This window comes from Diadema antillarum, unplaced genomic scaffold (genome assembly GCF_040938485.1).
Source record: "Diadema antillarum isolate AM-2024a unplaced genomic scaffold, OU_Dant_1.0 scf00000026, whole genome shotgun sequence".
Classification (NCBI taxonomy): Eukaryota; Metazoa; Echinodermata; class Echinoidea; order Diadematoida; family Diadematidae; genus Diadema; species Diadema antillarum.
Window position 1 is genome coordinate 852194 of NW_027270915.1, and position 21744 is coordinate 873937.

The window sequence follows — 21744 nt, forward strand, 5'->3', positions numbered from 1 at the left end:
ACCACATATAGACTACAGTAAACTCTGCAGGGGTCAAAGTTCATGACCCCTAAATTACTATGCTGGAAGGAAGAAAAAAGTACTTATTTTTGTTCTTAGTACATTTCATTATTATGGCTTTTGTATTATAACACCTTTTTCAAAGCGTACAAAGTATTTTACACATGAATTACAACACATCACACATGATTAACTTACACAGGACATAACAGAAATGACACTGTAAAATATCATCGAGCATTACTGAAATACCAGTAGATGTAAAAATAGATGAAAATAAAACAATAGCCTGGATGATGCAATCGCTATATGAGGGGGATCATGAACTCCAAAGCTTGTTGATGATGTTTGGAAAGGAATGATTTACAGCAATTTTGTTCACTGTACGAGTCTCTGGAATATTTATTGAGGAAGTTGCATAGAATATGAGATTCATATCTCATGAATTCATGCACAAAATTTCTTTGAAGTTGCTGAGTTAAAAGAAAAGTCCAGTATCGTAAACTTTCTCTTGAAGTACATAAGAACTTGACTGTATGAATCAAGTGGCCAGGCTTTTCGCAAAATAGCACGATGCAAACATACGTCACACTACGTTGAGCGCACAACTCCAACAATACTCATTGATTTCTACACATTATATAACATACCTGGTGTATCTGTGCCAACTATGTGTGACCAGTTAGTTCCAATTTGAAGCTAACGGAGCCACTGTGTGTGTGTGCGTGTTTGTGTTTGTGTTTGTGTTTGTGTTTGTGTTTGTGTGTATGGGTGCCATGATGCAATTACATGCTGTTTATAGATAAAACTGTAGTATTTCTATAAAATGACCGATCAATGCATCCAATGCAGGTGTAGAAAATATATTGACAAAATTAAAGCATCAGGAAAACGAAATGGAAGCATGCATTCAAAACAGTGACACACACGTACATATTTATCTAATTATGGCATGAACAAGATATTGAATGTCATATGAGTCAAAAACACTTTCTCCAGATCCAAGGACTTCAGCTCACACAAAGTTTACTGTAGCATTTTGTTAGTATTTGCAGGACCACAAAATATATTGAGATAGCCTCCAAACAATTCATTGTAATTTGGTGTGTACAATCAAGGGTTACCATTAATTCACTTCATAGAGGCATACACACTTGTATGTGACAAAGTCTTATTCTATTACACTGTAACAAATTTCAACAGAAGAAGCTTACCCTGGCTTCCAGTCAAAAATCAGATTCAATATAAGATATTGCTACTAACATTTGAATATGTTTCTATATCTTTGCTCCACACTATTTTAAGAAAGCTACTTCAAATCTACAAACCAGAGAGGAACCTTATTTCAAAAGCAAAGATTCATTTGTTATTCCTAACAGAAGAACCAAATTTTACACAGAGTGAACATTTGCTGTTAATGCCCTTACCTTACATCATTTTAATCGATGGCGTTTTTTAACCGATAAATATAAATATTCGTTACGTCATACTGGTCCCGTTTTATGGAATACGTTAGAACTGAGCAAATTCAATACACAGTTTAATAATATGTTCAAAAGGCAGTACAAGAAGTTATTGATTAGTAAGTATTGATTGGATTATTATGTATGGATGTATTGGTCTTTCTTCTATTTGTATTATGGTGTTTAATGTTTTTCTCTTTTTTTGTTATGATTAATTTGATTTTTTTAAAAGTAATTTTCAAATGATTATAACGCGGGGTATGTGCAACATAACAAGCCTATTCTGGCTTTCTACGCGCATACCATTTTCCGGTCAACCAAACACATAATGTTAATGAGTTTCTGTTCTCTGTGTACCTGTGATATCTGTTTTCCCGATGTGTTTTTTTTAAATTCTTTTGTCTTTATCATAATCTCGCTTTGTTTTGTTGTCGTTTCCATTGTTTTTAAACTCACTTTTTGTACAATTTGCTCATATTCACATATACTTTGTATATTATATATTGAATCGGAAATAAAGATTGAATTGAATTGAAAAAAAAAAAAAAATTACGGAATTATCTACCCCAGAAAGTAAGACAAATCATTGATATGAATAGATTCAAGTCTATTCAAGTCTGCTTTGAAAGTGCATTAGTTTACAGTGTAAGCAAACATTGAACTCGGTACCATCACTGTAAATTGGAAGCGTATGTTTTGGTATAATCTTTCCATTTTTTGAGTGCATAGGGACAATATCACTTTGTGTTATGCACTATATAAGCACTGTTAATTATCAGTATTATTATTATCAAATTTTGATACATCAATACTAATGCCTCTAATTTTCTCCTTGATATATCTGAAAAATTGTCAATAGAAAATATACCCATTTGTATATTCAGGAATGTTGTCACAAATACTGATTTGATTTTTTTGGCTGACTGAATGATCCGTAAGTGAGATAATGGTTATTTGTCTGATTAAAGTGCTTCCACCTTTCTAACGAACTGTCGGATGTCATCCGCTAGGAGGCGTGGCTCTTCAAAGGCAGCAAAATGCCCCCCACGGGGCATGATGGTGTAACTGATGAGGTTGGGGTTGGCCTCCTTCAAGGCCCACTCGGCTGCATGGGTGAGGTCGTGAGGAAAATCAGCGTAGGCGTATGGGACCATGTTTGCATAGCTACAGAGAAAGAGACAGATGACAAATTGGATGAATTATTTGTGTATTTTACACTCCCACTTATAAAGGGCATAGACAGCTGGTTTTGGGAGTGCTCCCGAATAATTCTGAATTCTTAGAAAAACAGAAGACAATCTGGCCCTGGAATGCTCTAAAGTTTAATCTTGAACAGGCCTGCTTTTTGTCTTTGCTAAATTGGGGGGGGGGGGGGGAGGGGGGAGGGGGGAGGGAGGGCTGGGCTGATTCTCTTTTTCCCCTTGTTTTTTGCAATGGAAATTGTCACTTATCACTTTTCTACCATAATTAACATAAAATCAATCAATCAATCAATCAAACTGATGGATATTATACATAGTCAGGTTTTTATGAGTTTCATGACAGCTAGAGCACTGTTTTTTATAGGAAATATGTTCACTAAATCACAAAATGCAAAGGGGATACAGTGTACATGTATCGCTTGACCGCTTTTGTACAGGTGGATCAGCAGCCTGTCTGTTCTCTGCCAATGGCTTAATCTCGCTGCGGGAGGGGGGGGGGGGGGAGTTTCATAAGTTCATCAGAGAATTTAGGTAGGAAAGGGTGAAGCTAAATGCCTCGGAACATAATGGTTCAAGTAAAGCTGACAACAGGTGGTGAAAAAGACCCCAAAAGTGGTAGACCACAGCCAACATACCACGTGAACTTCCACTATTCAAAACAAAGCACTCACCTATATTCATATTTCTCTGAGGATCCCCCCAGTTCTTCTTTGTAAAGACGCATGGACGATGCAATGTTCCCATTGACCCAGTAGATCATCACATTGGTCAAGAGCTCATCCAGCGTCCAGATCTTGGTCAGTCCACCGTCCGGCAGGTCTCGCCACTCTTTGTTGGTCCAAGTTGAGAACTTTTCCATGATGTATGCGGCAAGTCCGACGGGAGAGTCATTCACACCTTGCCCTAAACATCAACATGATCAAATGACTTCATTTTGGAAACCGTTTCTCTCAAAGTCAACTCACAAAGATGTAGTTTATTTTTACACTGAAAGATAAATTAACTATGCAACTGTGATGACAATACAGTGAAATCAAATCGTAAATACCAATCTTTTGTAATTTGACCATGTATCACAACAAATACATGTGCAAGAAGTCGTAATTTTACCCTATTTCATGTAAGCACTCAAAATCAGTGAAATGGCTCAACCTAGAACTTTTTTTCTTTTTTTTTTAAATGATAATTTCTGAAAGACCAGCTCTGCCTTTATACAATTGTTAATTTTGGGATCCCTGTTAGAATGAGTGTGAAATTGATAATTTTTTCCCCTTTTCTTCAACACTGAGAAACAGAAAAAAGCTAAAGGAACAAAAAAGCGGAATCAGCATATATGAGGATCTTACTGACACAAATCGTGCACTTCTCTGGGATGCCTTCGCTGAAATGAAAAGACCAAATACAAAGGTCCTGTCAGCTTGGACCATTGATGGCAGGATCATCATTTCCATGAGGGCATCAAATGGGAAAACAATCACAAAAAGAATCTACAGCAAGATTGACTTGCAAAAGCTCTGAAGATCCACCAACATATGAAGTGATTAATAGATTATTGATTCTATGTAAACTGGGTTCTGCTGATTGATTTCATATGTCTGACAACATAAAGGATCCGAACTTCAATACTACCACTCATATCTCACAAGTTTAGTGTCTAATGAAATAATTGAAAGGTGTTTTCTCCTGGTGTTTCTTTGCTCTTGATTACAATTAAAATACGATCTAGGTTTATGCAATCTTAATTTTTGCATTGTTTTTCCTTTGTTTTTCCCTCAACTTGCCAATAGTGTGATAGTTATTTCAACCACTCTGTAGTTATGTCTGTGTGTATTTTCGTTAATGTCAATATCTGTGCCTCTCAGGTAAAACGTGTGTCGGCTTTGAAGTTTTTAGGATTAATACTTGATGAAAATGTTACCTGGAATGCTCATGTAAATTACCTTTGTAATGTGTTGAATATTGGTGCTATGTATTTAAAGTCAATACCTAAAGTGTTTTTAAAAATGATTTATAATTCAATTTACCACATTTGTCATACGGGATCATAATTTGGGGCAATGCATCAAAAATCCAGTTGAACAGAGTTTGTGTCTTACAAAAACGTGCAATACGTATTGTACACCATGTTTCATATCTTGCCCATTCAAAATCAATCTTTCATTTGTATAAGATGCTGCAATTTTGTGATATTTATCTTTTACAGTTGGGTATTTTTATGTATTTTTGTTACAAAAAGTTCCTTCCAGAATCCCTTTTAGACACACTCTTCACATTCAACTCTAATATGTTTTGGAAGGATCATACTATTCCATGTAAAGGTGCCACAGTATTAATCATAACTAGTATTTACTTAATGCATGCAAAATTTCAGATTAATGCAATGATCACAGCAGTATAACCTTCCATTCCACATCCCTTCATTGCATAGAGCAGCACTGGGTAAGATAACACCTTTCTATCTGGTATAGGTACTTTACATTATCTATGAGTTTGGAAAGTCAATTTATATTATGCTTTATGTAATCCTAAAGCTCAAAGTGTGCTCTTTCAGAATTTGCCCTTCAGCGAAAATCCACGTCTGGCAACTTCTAGATCCAAGATGGTTTTGAGATGCAGGGTCACACATTTAACCTGCTATCAAAGGATGAGCTGCTTTTGCTACATAACATGCATTTCCCTTAGACACCTGCCCACATATACTAAGGACTAGCCTTCAACAGGCTAATAATATTCCAGTGCTCTTCACTGACCAGCAGTGTCCGGCTTGGTGGCCTGGATGTGCATGTATCCGCTCTCTTGGAGGGCAAAGAAGAATAGTGAACTGAATGGAAGAAACCGGTCCTGATCCTCTTTCTTTGGCATTAGCAGAGACGGGCAGAACCCAGCAACAATGGGATAAATGAGGCCCTTAAAGTTGGACAGAGTCGCCATGTTGTTGTGGACACCTTTAACATGGCTGAGAAATGCGAGGCAACAAAAGAGAGACAACTATCAAAAAGCAAGAAGAATGATGATCATCAAAGGTGAGAAGTGAGACCTCAAGTGAGATAGTCATATATATAAAAAAAATTACTAAAACTTAGAGCATATTATATACCATTTGCAGATGAAACAAACACCCGGCTTTACTGCTTCAAAAAAGTTCTAAAAGGAGAGTTATATGGATAGGAAAAAAAAACAATGTAAAAATCTTAATCAGTATAATCAGTAAGTATTATTGAATATACAAATGTAAACAATATAATAATTATAATAAAATTGTTTCTAGAATAAACCATCTCCAGTTGATGACTTATCAATAATAATGTTATCTCCTAAATAATTGAGGCATAATTGCAGAATTTTTATATGGTAGGAGGTTTTGTGATACAACTGACCTACATAAGTACATCAAATGCGATAACTTGGACAATTTCTAAATCACTGCTCCAAATGATAAACAATAAAGTCTGTCAACACAGTACCAATATCAATTACTTGAAGATCATTGGGGATACATACTCAGGGAACATGATGGCCATATTTCGAGTGATAAGACTTCCCCAGTCGCCCCCTTGGACGTAGTACTTCTTAAACCCAAGACGACCCATCAGTTTGTGGAAGACTCTTCCCGCTTTGGATGCAGAGAAACCTGGGTTGGTTTGAGGAGAATGAGAAGACCAAATCAGCACTGCATTGCTCTTTTATCTACAGGGTCGTAGATGAAACATACCTATAAATATGATCCATGTTTAACCACATATGATGACATACGACTTTCCAGGGTTATGTTTCCTTAAATATGTAAGCATCCATTCTCCATACCCCTGTAGGAAAAAAACCAACAATAACATACAAGCTCACCATTCAATAAAACTAGTAACTTTTACAAGTAATGGTAAAACTTTGTAATCAGTGGTAAATATTAACAATTTCTTGGCTTTGTTATGCTATGCCTTATGGGTGTGGCTATGGAAGTTACACTTGATCGTAAAGTTACCAGAGTTTTATGTGATGGTCCCATGGTCATTCCCTATTCCATGTGCACTTTTGACATGGAAGCACTTTCTCAAAACTCAAAACAGAGAACCACAACTTATACACAATGTCCTGTCTCTCCTTCACTTGATATTAAAGTGAACTCACCTATTTTTTTTTTAATGCAATTTGGTAAATCTGAAGTGACATACAGCAAAAATTCAAAATTGAAAGCATTTACGTTTTGATACAAAAGTCCTCTGATAAACCAGCTGAAAGACATGAAATATTGCCATAATTACATTCAATGAATAAAAATCCCAAGATTTCAATTTCCTTATTAACACTCAATTTTTGAACGAATATAGTATTGCTTGGAGAAACTTATGAAATTACTAGTGAGAACCTGATCCAATTTGAATCTCTCTGTGCAAATTATACAAACTGGCTAACTTCCTGATTGGACAGAAGTTGGTATCCCTGAGCAACAGACCACACCTTGTTTGTGGGGGGCTTCTGAGAAGCCATATCCTGGGATACTTGGGCAGATAACCTCAAAGATGTCATCAGCCGTCCCACCATGGCTAAGGGGGTCCGTCAGCATTGGTAGCATCTGAAAAATACAACCATTCATTCCATGTTTGCAATTCAATGTGAAGCATGAAATCAAGTCAAATCAAACATGTAATCTAGCTACCCATTTTACTTGACACAGGTCTCTTTAAAATTAACATCATATCTGCAGCAGCCTCTTGGTTTTATGGTACAGAAAGATTGCAGAAAATAAAATTCCACTACTTCTAGGTTCAAGATCCAGTGGTTTCCTGAAAAATAAAAATGTGATAAAAAGTGTATAATTTGACTGTGATGACCTCCTAACACATGTGCCTAGAAAAGGGATATGACTGCATACATGTGTGCAAATCGGTTCTGTAAATGTAGCCTCTTTCTGAGACTCCACAAGTAAAAATCATGCTTAATGTGCCTACGTTTTTTTTTTTTTTTAATATCAGACAATGTGTTATATTGTTTACTGTGTGTATTTGCCACTATGGTGTCACATTTTAATGAAGATAATGGCCTGAAAATAAGTTCCATGTGTATTGTTCTATATGCAATATTTGCTATTACATGAGTATGGGATTACTTATTTTTGTTATGATTTGTGAACAGAAATGACAGAAAAAGCAACAAATAAGACAATAAAGAAACAAGCACACAAAAACTCAAACAAACAAACAAACAAACAAAAAACAAACAAACTATCAAACAAAACACCTGCCCAACTGCCAATGTAACATGGTACTGTGGAGCTAGGGACTGGTCTATCAATGATTATGATAATATTACTGGTATCAGATTTGATTTTGATTTGATTTGATTTTATACATAATAATATTTTATACATAATAATCATACATATAAATGGATATGTACATGAACATTAGTTGCTAACAAAATGAGGTTTTTTTCATTACTTTTAGAATATACAGCAATACATTTCTTCATTTGCCTGTACAATGTCCAACAGAACAGTGATGCAATGAATAACGCAGAAGGGCTACAGCTTAAGCATTGCTCGATTTGCATGCAGCCCTCGTACATAATACATAACATATAGGAAAATAGGGGGAGGGATGACTTGCATAGAGATAGGATAGGAGAAAGGAGAGAGGAGAGGTCTGTCTGCTTTCACTAATACACAAAGTTAGATCACCTGGATCACTGAATAGTAAAGCATGGCAAAGTAATTTCTCACCGAGGTACAGGTGAACAGTTACAGGTCATGGTCGGTTACATAACATTATGCAACAAGGAAATGTAGAAATTACGCGGTGCGTAATATATGTCCCCGCCGGAAGTAGCATTTAGTAGCAAAATGTACAATATAGGTAAAAAGATCAAGGTCAAAGGTCAAAGAAGTCAAAGGTCAAAATTCTATGTAGAAGTTTTGAAGCCCTCACCTAGTGCCATCATTTAAAGCAAACGGAATCGAAATCGGGTTAGAAATGGCGAAGGAGTAGCATTTTGTAGCCAATGTACAATAAAGGTAAAAAATCAAGATCAAAGGTCAAAGAAGTCAAAGGTCAAAATTCTGTGTAGAAGTTTTGAAGCCCTCACCTAGTGCCATCACATAAAGGAAACGGAATCGAAATCGGGTTAGAAATGGCAAAGGAGTAGCATTTGGTAGCAAAATGTACAATACAGGTCAAAATCAAGGTCAGAGGTCAAAGAAGTCAAAGGTCAAAATTCTGTGTAGAAGTTTTGAAGCCCTCACCTAGTGCCATCACTTAAAGCAAACGGAATTGAAATCGGGTTACAAATGACGAAGGAGTAGCATTTTGTAGCAAAATGTACAATATAGGTAAAAAATCAAGGTCAAAGGTCAAAGAAGTCAAAGGTCAAAATTCTGTGTAGAAGTTTTGAAGCCCTCACCTAGTGCCATCACATAGAGCAAACGGAATCGAAATCGGGTTAGAAATGGCGAAGGAGTAGCATTTTGTAGGCAATGTACAATACAGGTCAAAAATCAAGGTCAAAGGTCAAAGAAGTCAAAGGTCAAAATTCTGTGTAGAAGTTTTGAAGCCCTCACCTAGTGCCATCATATAAAGCAAACGGAATCAAAATTGGGTTGGAAATGGCGAAGGAGTAGCATTTTGAAGCAAAATGTACAATATAGGTCAAAGGTCAAGGTCAAAGGTCACAACTGAAATTCTGTATAGAAGTTTCACAGCTCCCATGTAGTGCTATCATATAAAGCAAACAGAATCAAAATCGGGTTAGAAATGGCGAAGGAGTAGCATTTTGAACATTTTGATCACACACGGACGCACGGACAGACGGACAGACGGACAGACGGACAGACGGACACACACACGTACGGAGCCTGTTTCATAGTCCCCTGCTCGAACTCGTTCGGCGGGGACAATAAATTCAGACCAACGATAATTCCATGAGGGAATTTCATACACAATACAATTGCACTGACATTTTAAGATCACTGATATCCAGAGAGCAGCATTGTCTTTACAGCTTTCTTGAAAGAATACATAGACTTTAAAGTTCGAATTTCTGAAGGAAGAGAGTTCCAAATATCAGGTCCAGTGTGTCTGATAGATTTCAGAGCCATCACCGTTTTTAGGATTTTGTAGATGAAATTTATCAGATTGCCTTGTGGGATAAGAATGTATATCCTTGTTTAAATGAAATAATGAGAAAAAAGAAGATGGCAACTGACCGTTACACAAACGAAACATAAAAAGTGAATTTTGCAAAAAATTAATATCATTTACCTTTAGTGTTTTTAATTCTACGAACAAAGGATCTGAATGGTCCCGATAACCTGAATTGGTGCATATACGTATAGCTTTCTTTTGTAGAAGCAATATACTGTCAATGTGACATCTTTCCCCATCGCTTATTCAAGCAAACATGAGACCGAGTTTGCTTTTCACTCCACTTTATGTACGGTACATAATAGCCTTGTAGCTGGAGGAATCATGCTATAGGTTTTCATAGGATATAATGTGCCGACCCCCCCCCCCCCAAAAAAAAAAAAAAAAAAAAAATGCAAAAGATAAGCATCTGTGGGTTAAGCAATTAATGGCAGCAATTGCAACTGGAATCTCAATGGGGACCAACTGGAACCAGTAAACACCCATTGAATTCAATGGGAACCAATTAAAACCAATTGAGACCAATTGAATTTTCAATTGGGATTCAACTGGATTTTCGTCCTGGGTTAACTTTTATGAAATGACTAACTCATGAATGCACTTCTTGTGTTGATGGATTACACCCTTAACGATAAGAGTTTGTGGTAGACCTGCTGGTACATGGCTGTACTTTGCTGCCTTAGAGAGGGAACAGTGTTTGTGCAAACATTAGGAAGATATGGTGTCTGTCTAGACGAAATGTTCTATCTGCAATCACCAACTCATGACGGACCTGAACAACATCCTTTCCGTTTTGACCTGGTAAAGGTCACAAAGTGCATGGACGTGCTCCTTTGTTTGGTACATATCATCCCTGTTCTCACTCTAACTCAGAAGATTTAAAGACAGGGGCCACGGAACAGGCAGGGGAGAAGGCTGCAGCCCCCAGTCCCACTTTTTTTTTTTTTTTTTGCTAAAAAAAGAAAAACAAACAAACGATTAAACAAAGCACACAAAACAAAACAAAAATATAAAGAAAGAAAACAGATCACAAAACCCATGAATTTCCAAAGGTTCCATGCACAGATCCTTCCTGTCCCCTCCTCCCAAGGAAGGTAACTTTGACCTCGGTTTTCCCCTTTTCTCCAGTCATCCCCACCCCCCTTCCCCCCGAGGAAAACAAAAAACAAAACTAAGCAACCCCCCCCCCCAAAAAAAAAAACCCTGAAAGGGAAAGTCTACATCTGGATGTTATGTTGCTGCTGTGTAAACATAGAGATATCTGATAAGTTCATCAGTGAAAAGTTAGGAAGGAAACCTAATGCATGAAAAAAAAATTATGAACTGTGAAATTTGATAGAGTAAATTGGTGAAGTATTTAGATACGGGTATCCTGTAAATACCATATTTTTTTCTCCTCAATTTGGGTTACTGTCTCACGAGGAAATCTTGCAAAAACATCTGCATGCTGAAGGGCTTTCAACCATTAACTGTATAATAACATGGATACCTTGTAGAACTCGTAGACTGATCCAGGCCAGCCATGGACAATGATGAGGGGTTTAGCCTTCTGTCCAGGCTTTAGTTTAGGCTTCACATGGAGGAAGTGTACATCAATGCCCTCTATGTTGGTCAAGAACTGGTCATACTGATTTAGCGTTTTCTCAGCATCCCGCCAGCTATGACATAAAGTAAGAAATGACAAAAAAGAAAAGAAAAGAAAAATACAAGAGTGACATTTGAAAGATAGATGTAGAGCTCTTATATATTTTCCACTTTCTTTAGAATCTTGAAAAATTAGTCCCAAACACTCTACAACTTGATTCCTTGGGGGTCGGTAGTATATACAATAGGGGGTTATACTGTGTAGTATATTTCTGTCTATTAAAAGAAATGGTCATATTAGTCTCAGATGTCCCACTATTGATGCTCAGGTCTAGTATGTATTATTTCATCCTACAGGTTTATATTATCAATGTTAGTTTGATTTCATTTATGAATCTGATGTAAAGCAACTGAATCAGCCTTCCAGCTGGTGGATAGCTATTTTATATACCACAATGAACCATTTTGAACTGAATTGATTTGAATTGAATTGAATTGGATGTCTTGGAACTCCAAAATGCTTAGTCATTGACTAGTGTACTACATATGGAGGTAAGAAAGAGATGGGGGGGGGGGGATGCACAGTGCTCAATAAACTTGATTACTCAGACCAGGGCCTTTTGCACAGACTACACAGAGTTCCATCGTAGCTGTGCTCCTTGCTTTGTATGGACTGTGATTGCACTTGAACTTTGTTCAGTTAGTATTGACTTACAAGGTTAAGCGTCCTTTTCTAAATTTGATATTATGCACAGTTTGCAATCCAATGGCTTAGCTTTGCAAAGATGCAGAACTGCACTGCTAGTTTTATGGAAATCTAATAGACAGGAATTTGCAAAGAAGTCTGCTACAGGACTTAGAAGAAAATTATAATCATTGATCTATGACTGTGAGCATGCATGAATCAGTAAGCGTGGAGGTTCTACATACCAACAGATAGACCACAATGATCATTATGCTATGTGCGTACACTGACTGTTGCAGATATTGTGAACTCTTACCTATAATGTACAGAACTATCATTGCATATTTGTGTCTTCTGTGTACACAAATTCAACACACATAGTCATGGACAGGAAATAAAATGGCACATAGAGGCCTGGGTTACTGGTACATAATGTCTGTAATTTACTGTATGCAGTAACTTTACAGTGAACTGAGGACGGAGCTGAGGATTTATGTCAATCTTGTTAATAGATTTAAAACACTCACGACTTAGGTCTTTAATTAATAAGTTATCAGACACTCTACCAGTTTTACCTGTATTTCTCGAGCCAGTATCTCTGAACCTGCTTCATAAAGTCTGAGTTGAAGCCATAATGGAAGGCCGAGTCCTCAAGCCGATCAACAAATCGTGTTTTTTTCAATCTCTCCTTGAGATCTGCCAGCACTTTGTCAGACACGTTGACGCGAAACGGGCGAACGGACGTGTCTTGTTCCTTCCCCGCCACTTCGGGCAGACCACGACCCCACCACCCGCTACCAGCATCGGGGGGTTCAGTGAGCAGACTGGGAGAGAGCAAACGTGAAATAAAATAGCCACAAGCGATAGCCAGGACTAGAATAACGAAAGGTGTTTTCCAACCCATCTTTTGAGAAACTTTTGAATATGTGGATCGAAATATTTAACGAAGTTGAAGCGATAGACATCAGGGTGTTTGAAAAGGTGGGCGGTACTAACAAAGGAACATGCCCACCAAAGAGCATGCGTGCGCTTCTGCTCTTTATACTTTGGTTTTGAGCGATGTGAGTCATACATGGGAACCAAAGAAGAACGAACGTGTAGAATACTAGTACAGTGTAATAGGATAGCGAGCGCGCGCGCACCTAAAGCTGGAGGAGGTTGTGTGTGCACAGTGTACTCAACAGCGTAGAAGTGCGCCAAGAGAGCCTACTCTCCCGATTTTGCGTAGTACGCTCACGGGCGGGTACGCAGGCGGGTGCGTGTTTTTTTTAACAGCGTCGCTCATGGGCGGGTAGGCGGGTAGCGTCGCTCATGGGCGGGTGCAAGCGCCATTTTAGGAAGCAAAGCGATCGATAGCGGGCGGATTTTTTTACGGATGGAGAGGTACAGTATCTGATCTGCCTCTCTTTCATTTTCTCCCTTTTAGGGAAGCATCAGGGGCGTCACCAGCTTTTTTTCAAGGGGGGTGCGTTTTGACAGTAAATATAAACTGTGAGATTTTTTTTTTTTTTTTTGATTTGATTTATTGGCTCCTGTGTCATCATGTACATTTACACATACTCTATATAGACATGTGAGTGTATACATACACGAATCTTATGAAGGACTATACGGGGGTGCATTATGTGACGGTGTGAGATCCTCGGCGATGATCTATTCCGCTCCTTCAGTGCGGAGGGTGTGGGAGGGGGATACCCCCTCCCACGGTAGGAACTTTTTGTAAAAACAAGAGTGTAAAAGTCGCGCTTATAGAGCATAGTAAAAATAAATATATACTATGACTGACTATTACGGGGGTACATTATTATGTGACGGTGTGGTGTGAGATCCTCGGCGAGGGAGCGAAGCAACCGAGCAGGAGAGGGTGTAGGAGGGGGATACCCCTCCCACGGAGGGACTTTACGTGAAAAGAAAAAAAAAAAGAGGAGAATTGCATAACAATTAAGTGCGAGCGAGCTTGAAAATTTTGATATTTTACAATCCCAAACTGCGGTTTGTAGCTATATTTTTTTCGCTTTGGAAATGAAGGGGGGGGGGGGCACCGGGCGCAACTGCTGAACATGAGGATAAGGCATAACGATTAAATGCGAGCGAGCGTAGCGAGCAAGCTTGAAAATGTTGACATTATTTTTACAGTCCCAAAACTGCCGTTTTTAGCTCTATCTTTTCGCTTTGGAGATTGAAGGGGGGGGGGGGGCGGCGCACAGGGCGCAACTGCTGGCAATTACTGGCAGCAACGTCAGGAGAATGGCACAACGATAAAATGCGAGCGAGCGAAGCGAGCGAGCTCGAAAATTTTGGCATATTACAGCTAAACTAAAGATGTCGTTTTTAGCTACATTAAATTGAAATTAGGCAGGGCGCACCGGGAGCAACTGCTGGCAATTACTGGCAACAACATCAGGAGAATGGGATAACGAGTAAATGCGAGCGAGCGGAGCGAGCGACTTTGAAAATTTTGACATTTTACTGTAGAAAAAAAAGCTTCCGTTTGTAGCTATTCTTCGCTTTGGAAATTAAGGGGGGCGCACAGGGCGCAACTGCAGGCAATTACTGTCAGTTAACATCAGGAGAATGGCATAACAATTAAATGCGAGCGAGCGGAACGAGTGAGCTTGAAAATTTTGACACAGTCAAAAAATTGCCGTTTGTAGCTATATTTTTTCGTTTTCGAAATTAAGGGGGGGGGGCGCATCGGGCGCAACTGCTGGCAATTACTGGCAGCAACATCAGGAGAATGGCATAACGATTATATCGTCTGTATCACTTCAGTCAATCAATTTTCCTTACAACGTTTTTGTTAAAATACCCCAAGGTTCCACAATTATGTTTTCTCAGTTTACTTTGTTTTGATTATGCAACCTTATTCTATGTTACCAAAGAAAGTGAAATGTTTATGTTCTTTTTGAAAAATGAAATAAAGTTTTAATTGAATTGAAATGAATTGAATTGATTAAAATGCCAGCGAGCGGAGCGAGCGAGTGTGAAAATTTTCACATTTTACAGTCTAAAAACTACCGTTTGTAGCTATTCCTTTTCGCTTTGGAAATTAAGGAGGGGGGGGGGGCGCACCGGGTGCAACTGCTGGCAATCTTACTGGCAGCAACATCAGGAGAATGGCATAGCGATTAAATACGAGCGAGCGGAGCGAGCGAGCGTGAAAATGTTGACATTTTACAGTCCAAAAACTGCTGTTTGTAGCTTTGTTTTTTCGCTTTGGAAATTAAGGGGGGGGGGCGGTGCGCCACTGGTAGTCAAGGATGTCGGTTTATGTTCATGATTGCACGGGGGAGGTGTGACCAGCAAGGGGGCGTCGAAGTGACCAAGCGGGTGAAGGATGTCCAAAATCTGCACTTTAGAGCATCCCCTAATTGTTTGTGTTTGTGTGTGTGTGTTTTATACATGGAAAAGTTGGGAAATAGCCCATGCAGGTCCCGTCTTATTATTGGCAATGCAAGGCATTTTGATATAGACTATAAGTATGTAAAGCAACAGTCAGTGATCTAGCTTTGATATAACGAAGTGTAAGGTACAGAGGTGTACATTCTACATCACATTGCGCAACATTGCAGCGACTCTTTGCCGTTCGGATGTTAATTTCTGAGTATACTATACGCTGCTCCATCCTCCTTATCATTCAGAATGCCAACCAGGAATCACGCTGAATCACAATCTTTTGTCGGCTCCGGGCTTTTTGAACAATGTTTCACACTATTGATGTCACTTTAATTATGGTTAAAAGAAATCTTAGAGAAAAAAAAAAATCTTGCTCACCCTTTCATGTCAATTTCAAAAGCAGTTTACTAATCCTTGGATAACCATTTTTTTTTTTTGGGGGGGGGGGTGGGGGGGGTACCAGCGGATGGGGGGGGGGACACCCCCCGTTTCGCCACTGATTGGAGGGAGACTTATAACGGGGGAGGAGGGTGTATGGGCGGGGTATCTCCCTCCCATGCGACGGAGCTTTTGCATTTTCTGAATTGATAATCCGTTGCACAATGAAATAATATACAGTACGGTCGATATAAGTAGTAAACACATTGTATAGCATCAGCGCTGCCAGAGCCGGGGTGCGATTGTTTTTGTTTTTTGTTTTTATTTTTGTTTTGTTTTTGTTCTGTTTTGTTTTTTGTTTTGTTTTTTTTTCCTCCTGGTGCAAAATATAAAAAAATATGAAGAAAAATGAAAAAAGAACAATTATTTAGCGTCCGGCGTTGAGGTCGCTCGCAGACTGAAGCATTTTTTTTTTTTTTTTAAGGTTCTGAAGGGGGGTGCGTTCGCACCCAGCGCACCCCCCTGGTGACGCCCATGAGCATACAGGGAAAAGAAGAACTCCAGACCTCATTACGGCATTTATTTCTGCCTAAGAACGATGAAGGAATGCCCTTTAATATCCAATCTAATGTATACTTCCTCAAAGTTCGAGCTAACTCCCAATGATAGGGAGTAGGCCTAACAATGCCTAATGCATGATGTGTCATGCATGAGGGCGGCTCACCACAGCTTTCGAGCCCTTCCCCCCCCCCCTCTCTCTCTCTCTCTCTCTTTTTTTTTTTGGGGGGGGGGGGGAGACGTGTCCCCTGGTTTTTTTTTTTCCTGAGGATCATCCCCCCCCCCCTGTATTCACAAACTATTATTATTTTTCTTTTTTAGCACCCTTGTATATATGCAATAGACTATGTCACGATGATCTGCAATGCGAACATGTTGAAGATTACATTAATATTTGATTGAAAATTCTCAAATATTCCACCAAAGGTGTGCATCACATGGCTGAATTTTAATTCTGAAAATGCATAGGCCCTCCCCGGCCTCTTCGGTCCACCTCTTACGCAATGAAGACGCGCATAATAATTAATGTCGATCCTGCATAAAGAGGTCGCGAATGATAACGAATTTAGCCACATTTTCCCTACATTTCCTCCTTTTTTAATTAAAGATTGCAAATATTCCACCAAAATGCGCACCAAGTCGTATCAATTCTGAAAATACGGGTCCCTCGTGTGGGAGGGAGACATCCTAAGCCCCCTCCCCCTCTCCTAGGCCCCATGCACTGTCGACTTCCAATAAACACAGACAGAGTACCAAGTATACACCGTGAAGACCGACATCGTATATAGATCAAGAGGTGGCAGATACCATGATTCAGCCAATCACTGTCCCAGAATCTCTTTGATTAAAAACATATCATTCCACCAAAGTGGGCACCGCAAATATTGTTGAATTCTTCTTGAAAAATCCAAAAGCTCCGACGGTATAGAGTGGACAGTGGCGTAGACAAGTCCATACACAGATCAGACCTATAGTTGTTATGATTTGCGGCCAAGAGAAACAATCTCAATCTATTACGGCCAAGAAAGGCGATTCAATGAATGTCCGTTCAAGCCCCCCCCCCCCCCCCCCCCCCACCCACACACCATGGCCACTTTAACCAGGAATATTTTTCTGTTAAGGGCAAGACTATAATCGACATTTGTTATACTTGTAATAACAAGAGACGTTGTTTTTAGGGATCAGTAATGTGAAAATATGCGGTGGTGGCGACAAAGATCACTATTATGATAAATAAGATAATTCATACTAACAAGAAGAGCGCCATGGTTGATAAGAATAATTTTTCTTTCATTTCATAATCATATTTACTCCAGGACGGCACGTGATTCATCCAATTAAGGGCTTCCTCATGTCCGTGCACCGTAACAATGAAAAAATAAAAGAAATAAAAATAATACCACCGCTTCCGTTTGGTCCATGTTAATTCAAAGTCCAATTCAAATTTAAATTTAGATTTCATTGTCACTTTTCAACAAAATGTCCGAAGAAATATGTAAAATCTGAAATGCGTGTCGTTGAAATATACACAGCAACCCGGTCATATGCAGGGATAATAACATGTTCATGTGTATATATTATGATCATCATCAAAAAAAAAGAAGACATACATTTCATTAATGTTAACAGTGCAATACAGCGAAAACCTCACACATATCAAGATGTCTACATTACCCCATCCACGGTATCCCCCATCAACAAGAAAGAAAGAAAGAAAGAAAAATAACCCCAAAAGAAGAAATAGAATATAGTGTTCTCACACTGTTCTGCAGCTTTTCTGGAAACGACTGCATAGAAAGGACAATTAATTGTATTTACCGCCTGCAATGATTTCTATTGGTTGTTCTAGGGAAAATCACGGTATATTAGCCTATACATTGTATATCGTTGACCAAGAGAAGAGTCAGTGAGAGGGAGGGAGAGGGAGAGAGAGAGAGAGGGAGGGAGAGAGAGGGAGAGGGAGAGAGAGAGAGTGGGGCTGAGGCGTTTCAGTATAGATATACGGTGCCTATAACTAACTTTGAGGGACTACAGATTCGAAAATTATGGATATTTCTTCTTTATTTTTCATCTTTAGGCATAAATAATGATGCGTCTCAATGGAAATTTGAGGTCTTAAACAAAGCTACACCGCTGTTTGCCCCCTTAAAAGGGAGAAAATGAAGGGGAGGCAGAATTCACTCCTTATAGGTCATGTATTATACGCTCGCGATAATCCAGCGGTTTGCTTCCTAAAATGGCCGCCGTTGGGCTCCATGGCTTACTACACCTGTTTACGTCTAGAATCGCGCGAGTGCACCTACGCTCCCAACAGATCCCCAGGGTAACCGACATGTACTATAAAGAGTAACGGGGTCATATCGCGATCTAGTGATGGTGGTATGATCCAGAGACTCCACCAACCCCAAAGCCCAAGCACCTTCTGATCTGGAGATTCTCCGGCCTGAAACTGCTAGAAAATGGGAGACTCCAAATTGATGTGCGCTTCGCGCACATCATGAGCGTGAGGTATGAAGTTTCTTGCGGCCAGGGTCCAGGGCCCATTTAAAAGGGCCCTGGAAGCTCTAAGGTTCAAGATGCTCTCTCTTGCCTACCGATTCAACATAATGGCAATATTAAGTAAGAAATCCTTTCCAACGGGAGACACAGAGCCAGGGCGGGAGAAATTAAATCTCAAGCGGGAGAACGGGAGATTTTGCAAAAATGGGCTTTCGGCGGGAGATCTCCCGTCGAAAGCGGGAGAGTTGGAGTCTCTGCCGTATGATCGATCATGCAAAGTGGTGCGATTATTAGATAACCCTCCAAAAAAACTACGCTGGGGAACCCGGTGAGGTTTTGAGTTCGTGTTGTGGAGAGAGGTGCATCTCAGCTCCCTCGACCCGCGTTTTAACAGATAAGGAGGTGAAAACAGAACTCATCTTCTTGTATGATACGCTTAGGTTCTCATAGTCAGGGGCGGATCCAGGAATTCCATAAGGGGGGGGGGGGGGGAGGCTTTACAAAATAAAAGGGAGGTGCATGCTGCCTCCTTCATTTTTCTCTATTTCTTTTGTTTTAACAAAACTAAATTGGGGGGGGGGGGAGGGGGGGCACCCTGTAGGCCCCCTTCTGGATCCGCCACTGGTTTAGTTCACTTAATTGTTATTCACATTATTATTATCATTCTTTTTTGTACATAATTATTGGAGGTTAAATCGAAGACAGCTTACATAGTTCACTTATGCATTTACCGTATTTTGTCAGTCATATATGTATTTTTGTATGTATTTCGATCCATCTACATGTATATTCATCAAAGTATGTGTATATATTTCGTAGGCCTATTTCTATCTCTTCTTTATTTATCACTCTCTCTCTTTCTGCACACGCATATGTCTATAATATAATACTATTGTGCATTTTTCTAAATAAATATATATACATATATATATATATATATATATATATATATATATATATGTATATATATATATATATATATATATATATATATATATATATAAATACATATGTAATATGCTTGAATGTGTATTTGGATGCAATAATATTACACATTAATGCATCATTTTAAAAAATGACATTGCATTACATACATGTACACAACAATTATAAAGCAAATGATGATTTACATTTTTTATTCCTTTACTTCATATACATATAGGGCAAATGCATCTATTCATCAGATCATAATATCTGGCACCATGTTTATCACAAATGTCGAGTTGAATGCAGTCAATCAATAAATATTTCTCAATTATCTCACTCACTTAAACTCACATAATGACATTCAAAGAATAAAAACTACAGCTGTGATTTTTTTCTTTTTCTGATGGCTATTCGCTGATTTTGTATTAAACACACATAAAGTTTAGATTACAAAATATACTTATGAAAAAACCCTGGCAAGATAAAATTAGTCCCTTTGCACATATAAAAGGGTATAAAGTAGCTCTGATTCTCTTGCAATAACAATATGCTGCAAAATATATCTATAGTTTCTTTTAAATCTGAAAATAATCTGATATAAAAATGAATTTGATACCAAAAATGAGTTGTATTTCACTGAAGTTTGGCAGTCTTGATTAGAATCTCTGCAATGTCCTCTAGTAAGTCTTTGAAATCACTACATACAGACTACTCAGTAAACTCCAAAAGGGTCAAGTTCATGAATCATTTTTGCTACACTGGTAAGCAGAAAATGTATACTTTTTTCCTTACTACATTACATACAATATGGCTTTTGTATTGTAACACCTCTTCCAAATGATACAAAGCACTTTACACATGAATAATAACACATCACACATGACTAACTAACACAGGACATAGCAGAAATGACATGGCAAAATATCATCAAGCATTACTGAAATACCAGAACATGCGACGATAGATGCTTATACAACAATAGCCTGGATGATACACTTGCTACTGAAGGGGAAAATAAACTCCAAAGCTTGTTAGTGATGTTTGGAAAGGAATGATTTCCAGCAATTTTGTTCACTGTACATATCTCTGAAATATCTATTGAGGAAGTTGCATAGAATATGAGATTCATATCTCATGAATTCATGCACAAAATTTCTTTGAAGTTGAATATTGGATGAGTTATAAGAAAATTCCAGTAACTTTCTCTTGAAATACATACGAACTCGATGGTATGAGTCAATCAAGTGGCCAGGCTTTTCCCGAAAACACGATGCAAACTTGCGTCACACTACATTGAGCGTACAACTCCACATTTCTACACATTATATGTATACCTGTATCTGTATTGACCATGTGTGACCAGTTTTAGTCCCAATTCGAAGCTATAATGTGGGGCCACTGTGTGTGTGTGTGTGTGTGTGTGTATGGGTGCCATGATGCAATTACATGCTGTTTATAGATATACCTGTATATTCTATAAAATGACCAATAGATCAATGAATGTATGACACTTAATGGCAGGTGTAAACAATATATTGACAAAATTCAATAAAACATTAGCAAAACGAAATGTAAACATGCATACAAACCAGTGATACACACGTACATACAGTGTATTTATATAATTATGGCATGTAACAAGACAACAAATATTGAATATCATACGAGTCAAAAACACTTTCTCCAGATCCAAGGACTTCAACTCACACAGTTTATTGTAGCATTACATTAGTACTGGAGGTATATTTGCAGGGTCAGAAAATATACTGAAGATAGCCTATGGACAATTTATTGTAATTTGGTGTGTACAATCAAGGGTTCCCATTAATTCACTTCATGTAGGCATAAAAAATACACTTGTGTGTGACAAAGTCTTACTCTATTACCTCGTAACCAAATTTCATCAGTTTAAAAAGCTT

General features: G+C 38.5%; 1 protein-coding gene across 1 annotated transcript; it reads right to left on the bottom strand.

Annotated features, from left to right (window-relative positions):
- Positions 1-2078: 2078 nt before the first annotated feature.
- LOC139734675 (epoxide hydrolase 1-like) lies at positions 2079-13111 on the bottom strand. The gene is made up of 7 exons (XM_071645462.1): positions 12643-13111; positions 11288-11456; positions 7121-7235; positions 6167-6296; positions 5416-5621; positions 3337-3568; positions 2079-2627 (listed from the first exon to the last, which is right to left on the bottom strand). The coding sequence occupies exons 1-7, from the start codon at positions 12969-12971 to the stop codon at positions 2426-2428; spliced, it is 1383 nt and encodes a 460-aa protein (XP_071501563.1). The 5' UTR covers positions 12972-13111; the 3' UTR covers positions 2079-2425.
- Between the last annotated feature and the right edge of the window lie 8633 nt (positions 13112-21744).